This window comes from Nannospalax galili, unplaced genomic scaffold (genome assembly GCF_000622305.1).
Source record: "Nannospalax galili isolate Female #2095 unplaced genomic scaffold, S.galili_v1.0 scaffold513, whole genome shotgun sequence".
Lineage (NCBI taxonomy): Eukaryota > Metazoa > Chordata > Mammalia > Rodentia > Spalacidae > Nannospalax > Nannospalax galili.
Window position 1 is genome coordinate 2,330,895 of NW_008334861.1, and position 10,538 is coordinate 2,341,432.

The window sequence follows — 10,538 nt, forward strand, 5'->3', positions numbered from 1 at the left end:
TGCTGGGTTTGGGTTTCATTTGTTCTTGCCTTTCCAGGGTCTTGAGTTGCAGTGTTAGCTAATTAGCTCTTTCCAATTTTTTAATGTAGGTACATAGAATGATAAACTTCCCTCTTAGGGCTGCTTTTAAATTGTCCCAGAGGTTGTGTTCTGTTGTATTGTCCTTTTCGTTAAATTCCAGGAATGCTTCTATTTCTTTCTTAATTTCTCCTTTGACCCACTCATTGTTTAGGAGTGTGTTGTTTAATCACTGTTAGTTCGTGTAATGACTAGGGCTTTGTCAAGTGTTGATTTGGGGCTTTATTGCACTGTCGTCTGATCAAATGCATGGAATTATTTCGATTTTTTTGTATTTGTTGAGGTTTTGTGGCCCAGTACGTGGTCACTTTTTGAGAAAGTTCCATGGGTTGCTGAGTAGAAAGTGTATTCTTTGGTGCTTGGGTGGAATATTCGAAAGCTGTCTATTAGGTCCATTTGATGTATGGTATCATTTAATTCAGACATCTCTGTATTTATTCTTTGTCCAGTTGACCTGTCTAATGGAGACAGTGGGATATTGAAGTCCCCTACTATTACTGAGTTGGGGTTAATCTGTGTCTTAAAGTCCTGTAGTAGTATTTTTATGAATTTGGGTGTGCCAGAGTTTGGTGCATATATGTTAAGGATTGTAATATCTTCTTGGTTAATTGTTCCTTTGATCAGAATGAAGTGACCCTCCTTATCTCTTCTGACTAGTTTTACTTTGAAGTCTATTTTGTCAGATATTAGAATTGCAACCTCTGCTTGTTTCTTAGTGCCATTTTCTTGGAATATTCTTTTCCATCCTTTTACCTTAAGGTAGTACCTGTTTTTGAAGGTGAAATGAGTTTTTACAGACAGCAAAGAAATGGATTTTTTTAAATCTATTCAGTTAGCCTGTGTCTTTGACTGGGTAGTTAAGTCCATTGATATTTAAGGTTATTATTGAAAGGTGTATATTGGTTACTGTCATTTTCATTGCTGTTTGTGTTCTCTGTGTATTGGTTGTCAATTTGTCTCAGTCTCTTAATATTTTTAGCTGGTCCTGATCCTATTTGCCCCCAGATGCACTCATTATTTCTGTGATTTCCAACCTACTATAGAGGATTGACTCCTGCAGGCTACAAATAGGCTCACCAACATTTAACTGTCATTTTCATTTGGCCAGTAGGAAAGGAATCCCAAAGGCTGGAACAGGCAGAGGTTTTCTTCTCTCTGTGTTCTAGATGGCTTTGCCTTCAAAGGTCACGCATTTCCCCATGGCAGCAGATACCAGCAGCTTGGCCTACCATGATTCCAGATTCTGTTGGGTCCAATAGCTATGCTTCAGCAGCAGCATTTTTTTATTTATCCTTCCAATCTCCAAGTAGGATTGACTTCCTGGTGTTGCTAATTATTGACCTCTCCAATCTCCTATTTGGCTTCTCCATCACTTTGTGTAAATAGTCTCCTGTATTACATTTCCTTTGTAATAAATATTTAAAGTGGTTTCTATTTTCCTGGACAAGCCATGACTGTTTTAAATGGTCAAATTATATTGATTTAGCAACTACTGTTAAATTTATTTGTATTTCTCTGATAAACTCAATGCTTTCAACAGCATTCAAATATGTTTAAATCTTTTCTATAAGTATTCAAAGTGAAACAGAACAAAATGGCCTGGGCTCTAAAGTCTCCAAAGAAGATTTTATCTCTGTCTTATGGTCTTCATCATCTTTTTTTTTTTAAAAAAAAAAAAAACATTTTACAGCTCTTCATTGAGTAACAAATGTTGAAAAACTTAATAGCATGTTTGGTTGAATAATCTATTCAGGGGCTGTGGAGGTGGCTCAGGGAATAAAACATTTGTTGTGCAAGTGTGAAGACTGAAGTGTGTGTAACACAGACCAGAAGTGACCGTAGCCCAGGCCCTGTCAATTGTGAGACCTCATTTTTGTGGACAGAAGGAGTGTTTTCTGGCTTCCACTACTGGGACATGGGAGACAATGCTTGAACCCAGCAGTACTTTCTTTGGTTTGCATATAGAAGTCAGATTGCCCAAAGACTGAAGAGAACTGATAGGACTGTGGAATACAGGACAGAGGAAGCCCAATTTTGCCTCCTGAGCCCTAGGAAGTCACAGTAAGGGTGATCAGGCAGGTGTTTCCTGACTTTGCAACAGCCTCTGGGGAAGATTGCAGACAAGACGAGGGATCAGGCCTTGTCCAAAGTCATAGTGAGGACTATGAGTCTCTAGAGAATCTCGTTGTGCCCCTATTGTGAGTTCTGGAATGTAACCGTCATCGAATTTTACCTGGGAGAGTCGGGGAGAAAAAAAAAGTCAGGGCTTCATGTCGAGTTCCACATTTCAGATCTGTAGAAAACCCAACCGTTTCTAGGAGTCAAGGATAGGTTAGGGTATACTGGAAAACCCTCAGTTCCGTTCGAGGCCTTGAAACAACGCGAACGTTCCTAGTGATTATCCTGGCACTGAAGTGTCTGGACTACTGGTAAGGATAAGTACGTCTGTGTTCTGTTCCACCTCCAGAGTTGGGCCTTTTATTTGAGAGTCACTGAGGAGAAAGTACCAGAGATGTGTGAGAGGGCACGATGAGACCCTGAGGGTAAATTGACGAAGCCCCAGGCATGCTAGAATCTCGTCAAATAACGCAGTTGCTGTCTAGGAAGGAGCGGCTGTGCTCCCGCTTTCTTGTCCCGGTGGATTCTGGGAATCCGTGCCATGCTCTACTTTTAGGTGGTTGAGCCTGAGAGGAGCCAGTAGTCTGTCAGGGGCTGTGGTGAGTCCTCGAGCTTTAGCATCCGGCTGCGGCAGGGCTGACTCTCCTGTGGCCCGGAGTGACTGGTAGGAATAAGCTCTTCCCCCTCCCGCTGCAGTAGGCAGAGCCGCTAGGGTTGGCTTTCCTTCAATTTTTTTTTTTTTTGTTTCGGAGACCGTTGTGTTTGTGTTTGTTTCGGTTTAGGTATTTGAGACCAGGTTTCGGTGTGTAGTCCAAACTAGCAACTCGGCAGCACTCCCCAGCCTCCCCACAGCCAGTGCAGGTGACATGCCAGGCTTAGAAGTCATTTTCTCACACTGGCAGAGGGGACAGGGTTCCAGGTGTGGCGCCACACAGGTGCTCGCCGAGGACTGACTGAGGAAAACACGACGGCGGACAGTTGGCACCACGCTGCTTGATCCCTGTGGTCCGTGGGGTACCTGACTGAAGTTGACCTGTAGGAAAGTATTTCCTCATGCCCCACTGCCACCTGCATGGACTCTGGGTTTCACACCTTGTTTTGAGTCTGCTGAGTGGACCCAAGGTGTGGGATGTGCCATGAAACCTGAGGGTGGACTGAGGAAGCCTCAGGCTTGATAAAAGGACTTCCACATACTCGAAACACAACCGCCACCCCTAGCCCCCAGGCCCTTCCTCCTCGTACACTCAGAATCCAACCTATGGTTTTGTCTTTCTTTATACAGAAAGGCGTTACATTTTTTAAAACTTTTATTTATGTGTGTGCGTGTGCCCCCACAGTCCTGAAGACGACGTCTAACCGTCTGGAGCATGACATACAAAATCGCTGGGCCGCCCTGTCCACATTCCCCACCCCCGACCCCCAGCGAGTCCTACAAATCAAACTCAGGTCTTCTGGAAAAGCAGCAACCTCTCTTAACTACTGAGCCATCTCCTCACTCCCTTGTTTTGTGTTTTCTTTGTTTTTTGTTTTAAATGATTTTTATTACACTTTTAAATATTTTATACAATGTTTCATGATTAGATTCACCTCAACTCCTTCCTTTAACTCCTCCCACACCCACCCCAACGTCCCTATCGCCCCAACTTCATTGCTGCTTTTTAAAAAAATTGATGACCCACTGAATCCAATTTGTGCTTTCCATCTACTTCTTGCTGTGGGACCATCCACTGGAGGATGGTTACCCTACTAGGAACCAGGGAGTCGGTTTTGCTTATTTTGTTTTTAAAGGAACTTGCTCTGTAGACCACTTTGACTTTGAAGTGCCATACTTTCCCCTAGCCTCCTGTATGCTGAAGTTACAGGCGGCTCCCACCACTTCCACTTTAGGACACATTTTCTAAGGGCCAAGCTCTGTGAGGGGATATATTGAGACTTTGACACTAGACAGAAAAAGCCCCAGCCCTGACAGAAGCCCTGATATAACCCAGCCACAACTTTCATCTCCCTACCCCCATTCCTTCCTCTTCCTCAGTAGACTCTGAGAATCAACCATCATCTTTTTGTTTATTTAGACAGTTTTTGTGTTTTCCTTTGTTTGAGACAGGGTCCCCACTATGAGCCTAGGCTGCCCTAGAACTTGCTCTGTATATCAGGTTGCCTTTGAAGTATCACACTGTTCCCTAACCTCTTTAATGCTGAGATGACAGGCTGCCACCACACCCAGTTGAGAAAACATTTTCTGAGGGCCCAGCTCTGTGAGAGGACATGTCGAGACCTTGAGGGTGGACTGAAGTAGCCCCAGGCCTGACACTATCCCCAAATAATCCAGGTCCAGTCCTTATCTCTCCAGCAGCACCATGATGGGGTAAACTTTGTTCAGATGAGCCCCAACACCCCCCACCTCTGCCTCAATAGACTCTGAGATTGAGAGCCATGTTCTAAGGATCCAGGATGAGTGAGGGGATACTAAAGAGACACTAAGGCAGACTGAAGAAACCCCAGTCCTTGGAGCAAGGCCTCAAGTAATCCCAATGCATCACGTTTGTCCACCCAATACCAAATGGTGGCCATCTGTTGGAATGAGCCGTTCCACCGTCCTTTTTGCCTCAGTGGACTCTGGAAGTTGAAGCCACATTCTAAGGTCTGCTGACCTAAGAGGATATGGGCTCTGTTAGAGAACATACATGGCGAGACCCTGAAGATGCATTCATACAGTCCTCCTGGAAGCTGTGCAAAAACTTAGGGACTTTGGTTTCCTTTCTTCACAAAGTCTTTCTTCTGTCTCACAGAAATAGGCCTTGCATCAAGGAAGGTGTATTCAGCTCATCAGAGGAAGGAGTTCAGTTATTGCACTTTGTCAAGGTAAGTGTCAGGCAGGTCCCCGATTGTAATACACATGGACTCTACTGAACTGTGCTACTTCTTGCAGTCTTCCTGAACAGGTTTAGCCAGATATAAGGTACTCTTTTGTCCTATCTCAGAATTGTGGGCTTCTGTTGCAAGAAGGTGGTCTCAGGCCAGTAGAGGGGTGGGGGCCAGATCCTGAGAGTGTAAAGTTGAGAATTCAGAATGATTGCAGAGGGTACCATATACCTGACAGCAGAGATACTCCACAGAGCCCAGCTCACCTTCCTATCAGTGATGGATATCCAGTCTTCTCACTGCCTGTAGCTGTGGGATACCTCAGGGCTCTTATAAGAAACTCCAGGGGCCAGAAGGTGAATGTCTTAGTCTGAGGCAGTGTCCTCAGGTCAGACACATGGGAAGCCCAAGCAGAGTCAGGGGTCAAGATGAGGCACAGTATGTACGGCAAGCGTCCCATCCACCATGGAGCACAGGAGCCTCCACATTTCCTTGCCCCATATGTACCACTGAGAGTGCTGCAGCCTCAAGCCCTGCGACCCAGATGTACTCTGAAGAGGCTTGCCACTGCTTCCCTCAGTTTCATAAGGGATAGGCCTGACAGGAAGACAGGTTCCTCTGTGGCTTTAGAGCATCACCCAAGAGAAAACCTGTAACAGGCTGCTCTGAGAGTTTTCAGAGATGACTGTCAGCAAAAGTGTACTCACAGTGCCTTCTTCTTTGCCCCAGGTGTCTGAGTCTGTACCACTCTGCTCCTGTCTACCCCACTACCTGCTACCTACAAGGAAAGTCATCACACTTCATAAGCAGAAGAACCAGTACTGTACGCTTCAGGGAAATCCTCGGGCCCAAAGAGAGGCACAGAGCCTGATGAGTTTCCAGGTCCCCATAGTCAAAGAGGAGGAGGCCACTGGAAAGACCTCCTCCTTTTCAACTATCTCAACCACTCAGAGGCAGAAGCCTACTGGTGGAATACCAGGTTCTCCCCAGAGTCCCCAGAGAGCCTCTTCTCCCACAACTACCATAGCCTCCATTCCGATGGAGGTTTCTGACGACCAAATAAGGAACCTGGATGATTTCCTTCCCATGTTCCAAGAGGCACTAAGACGCAAGGTGCATGACTTGGTGCAGTTCCTGCTCTACAAGTATCGGAGCAAGGAGCTGACCACCAAGGCAGAAATGCTAGCGATGGTCATCAGAGATTATATGTGGTATTACCCTGTGATTTTTAAAGAAGCTTCTGACAGCTTGACACTGATCTTTGGCATTAACATGGTGGAAGTGGACCACCTTATCCACTCCTATGTCCTTGTCAGAGCCTTAGGGATCACCTATGATGGGCTGCTGCATGATGTTCAAGGCATGCCCAAGACAGGCCTCCTTATCACCATGCTAGGTATCATCTACTTGAAAGGTGAGCATGTCAGGGAGGAGGAAATCTGGGAAGTGCTAAGTATGATGAGAATATATCCCGAACAAAATCATTGTGTCACTGGGAATCCCAGGATGCTCTTCACTGAAATTTTTGTACAGGAAGGATACCTAGAGTACAGAGAGATACCCTACACTAACCCTGTTCAGCATGAGTTCCTATGGGGCCCAAGGGCCTTTGCTGAAACTAGTAGGGAGATAATTTTGGAGTTTTTGGCCAAGATCACTGGGCTCCTCTAAGGGCTTTGAGAGATGAGGAAGAGGGAATCTGTTGAGAATTGCCACTACAAATGGCCATACACATTCTAGTGCCAGATTCAGAAGCATTCTGAATGATGTGTTTAAAGGGGGCTTTCAGTGTTTTAAGTAATAGATGGTGTGGGACTAGGGAAAGTAAGTTAACAGTGTCTTTGTTTTCCTGTTTTATATGGGTAACATTATTTTTTTTCAAGTTGTGTTCCTCTTAATTGAAGATTTCAGTAGCATGAGAATCTAAGCTTGTAGATGACATTGATAGCACATATACTTCTGTTTCTCCAGTAGAAAACTTAAGCTTTTACTGTTTTGTATAGCAAAATCTTCCATTTTATTTTGTGGTCTGGGATAAAATAACGTAACACTGGAATATGAATTTCATTTGAAATAGGAAATAATTTAATGATGTATCCAATGTCAATAGAGAAAAATAGAAGAAATTGCTAATTCTTGGTTTTCTTTATGCCTTTAATAACTTCTGTTCAGCTGTAAAAATTAAAAATATATGTGTGGATCCAAGTGTGTGTGCTTGGCTATTTGACAGTGTATAAGAAATTGCATCCTAATAAATAAGTTATCCAACTTGCTTTCTAATTGGTTCTCCAAACATTTACTGAGCACATGCTCTTTTTTAATATTTTATTCATTATTTTTATTTCATGTGTATGAGGAAATTGCCAGCATGCATGTAAGTGCACCCGTGTTTTGCAATACCCATGGAGGTCAGAAGAGGACTGTGAATTCCCTGAAACTGGAGTTACAGATGGTTGTTGGCCTCCATATGGGTGCTGGGAATTGAACCTCTGCAAGAGCAGCCAGTGCTCTTACCCACTGAGCCATCTTTCCAGCCCCAGAGCACCTGTTCTTTGCAAGGATCTGTGGGATGCTAGGAAAAGCCAGACCCACCTTTGCCCATAAAACGGTCAACTCTGTAAGGTGAAGCCATTTCAGGACGAAATGAGATGTCTTCTTAGACCAAAGGAACAAGTGAAGAAGGGATGCAGAGTGACATCCATGCACAAGGAAGAGCAGTCCAGTTACAATGTCTTGAGCTAAAGCAGTTCGGGGTTCAGAGAAAGTGCAATTCCTTCTGTGGGAGTGGACTATAATGAAGCTTCCTGGTAGCCAGCCCCAGATCCTTTCGTTTTGAGTAGTTCTATTTCTATTTTCTGAGCAGTTCCTTTCAGATGGCAAATGGATAAAGCATGGCAGAGAATCCACCTGGGTCAGGTATGTTGGTCATGTATTCTTTTCCCACTGTGGTTGAACACTACAAAAACTGCACCATTTATTCCCATCATCATTAAAGAGTTCCGGAGAGATAAAGACAAATCTCTCATGAAGTCAGAGCCAAAAGCTATTGGCTCGGTAATCTCTTCCTTGTAAGGGCAATGCCAGAGCCCAGAGTATAAAACTGATATTACAATTAGGTCATTTTGAACACAACTTGGACACGTTTGGGACAGAGCAAGAATTTGGGGATGAGGAGTGAATAAAAATATGGTTGGTGGTATAGTTCGTGTTCCTTGAGAGTTGTATAGGAACTGTGGTCCTCGGTATGATGCAGAGAGATGATGGGACTTTTAAGAGGTTGGGTCAAGTGAGAGTTCATTGGGAGCATCACCCTCAGAAAGAATTTATGTAATTCTAATAGAACCCTGGATATTTCATCTGAGAGATTTTTATAAAAGAGTGACCTCTGACTCACTCTCTAGCTTCCTGCCTTGCCATGTGTTCTGTCTCTCTTGCACAGACACACACTGTAATACTGTCAATAGGCCTTTGGTCAGAGCTGATGCTATGTTTATTGGACGTTCAGCCTCCAAAACTATGGGCTAAATAAAGTCCCCTTTAAGAGTTACCCAGCCTGGACTATTCTGTTACAGTAATGGAAACCTGATTAAAGCTGATTAAGACAAAATTATCTGAATAGAAGAGCACATTGGTGAGAGGAAAGAAATTGATACTTGTCTTGGCTGTGATAAAATATTCTGACAAAAGCAACTTAAGGGAGACAGGATTTATTTTAGCTCATAATTTATGAGTAAAGTCCATCTTGTAAGGAACCCCTGACAGCAGGAGTTTGAGGCAGCTGTTCCAGTTGCATCCATGCCAGGAAGCAGAGAATGCTAAATGCTTCTGTTTAGCTAGCTTTCTCCTTTTTATTCAGTCCAGAACTGGGACTGGGTCAGGGTTCTCCAAAGAAACAGAACCGGTAGAATGAATACATATGTATAGGGATTTATCAACTTAGCTCACAGGATAGAGTCCAAGTAGTCCAACAATGGCTGCACCACACTGGAGAGGCTGAGAATCCATAGTCACTCAGTCCACGAGGCTGGATGTCTCAGTAGTCCCAATCTGGCGCCGAAGTCCTGACAAATTCCAAAAGATCAGCTAGTCTTCAGTCTACAGCAGCAAGACGAACTCACCAGCGAGAGAGAAGGCAAGCAGCAAGAAGCCAGGTGTTCTCCTCTGCCATGGCCTTTTATACGGGCTGCCATCAGAAGGTAACACCCACATTTAGGGTGTGTCTTCCAGCTTCAGATGATCCAATCAAGATCTCTCTCATTTCAGTTAATCCCAGATCCAGTCAAGTTGACACCCAGGATTAGCCATCACAAGAACTCAAGCCCAGGAAAACCTGCTGCCCATATTTACAGTGTGTCTTCCCACCTCAATTTTAACCTAATCAAGAAAATGGGTCACAGGCAAGACCAAAGGCTTACCCAATTTCCATACTCCCCATAGGTGTGCCCAAGGACATGTCTCATAGGTGATTCTAGATCCCAACAAGAAGACAATCAATATTAACATCACAGTACTTAACTCATATTCTATAAGCTTGAATCGCATCAAGCTGAAGAATACACTACACAAATAAAATGATAGGTGATTTGGAAAAAAAATTTCACTGAATTTTATTAGTAAAGCAGCATTCTTGCCTAAATTGGCATCCTCTGTCCTACTATGACATAGTTTGGGATCTGCTAGATAATGACAGCAGCAAAATTTTCAGAGGAGATGGTGGTAACGTAGAAATCCCTGGCAGATATTAAAGACATAATGAACACCATGCTTTGCATTTACTTTATGTGCATCATAAACATTCTGATAGGACAGATGCTACCAAATTGATTTCATAGGAGAACTGGAAGTTCATAAGGCTTGATAATTTTCCCACAATTGTATGGCTCAAAGTGACATGGCTAGAGTGTGGTCCCTGTTGTTTTATAAGTAGAACTGGGTCATTCATAAAATTCATATGCAAAAGTCTGTAGCCCCAGTACCTGAGAATGTGGCAGTGTATTAATACTGGGTCTTTAAGGGGGGGAGAACATAAAATAAAGTCATTAATCCAATAACTGGTGTCCCTATAACATGAGAGAGAGACAAAGACAGAGACACAGAGAGAGGGGGAGAGAGAGAGAGAGAGAGAGAACAAATAGGTAAAGACATAGGGGAGAAGAAAAGTTTCTACAAGCCAATAAGAAAGGCTTCAAGAAACCAAGCCTGAACACAGACATTCAGCCTCCCGAACTGAGATATATTTCTGTTCTTTAAGCTGGAGCAGGAGCATTATGAGTGCAGGTTGACCTGGGTTACACAGCAACACCCTGTCTGAGAAAAAGGAAGAAAAAGAGAAAGAAAAATCAATGTAGAGATTAACAACTCCGGGATCCAGCTCTTACAAGAACATTGCTTTGCTTTGCTTTATTTCTTCTATGCAGCTGGCCTGTTATTTTCAGTCTTCATAAATAGCCTAGAGACCAGGCCTATGGCTCCCTGCTCAG

The 10,538-nt window shown here is 43.7% G+C and overlaps 1 protein-coding gene across 1 annotated transcript; it reads left to right on the forward strand.

Moving 5' to 3' along the window:
- The first annotated feature begins 5,739 nt into the window (after positions 1–5,739).
- LOC103731239 (melanoma-associated antigen 4-like) lies at positions 5,740–6,729 on the forward strand. The gene has a single exon (XM_008829611.1). The coding sequence runs from the start codon at positions 5,740–5,742 to the stop codon at positions 6,727–6,729; it is 990 nt and encodes a 329-aa protein (XP_008827833.1).
- The last annotated feature ends 3,809 nt before the right edge of the window (positions 6,730–10,538 follow it).

Excerpts from the sequence above, each read along its gene's own strand:
- LOC103731239 (XM_008829611.1), top strand. The coding sequence starts at position 5,740 with ATGACTGTCAGCAAAAGTGTACTCACAGTGCCTTCTTCTTTGCCCCAG.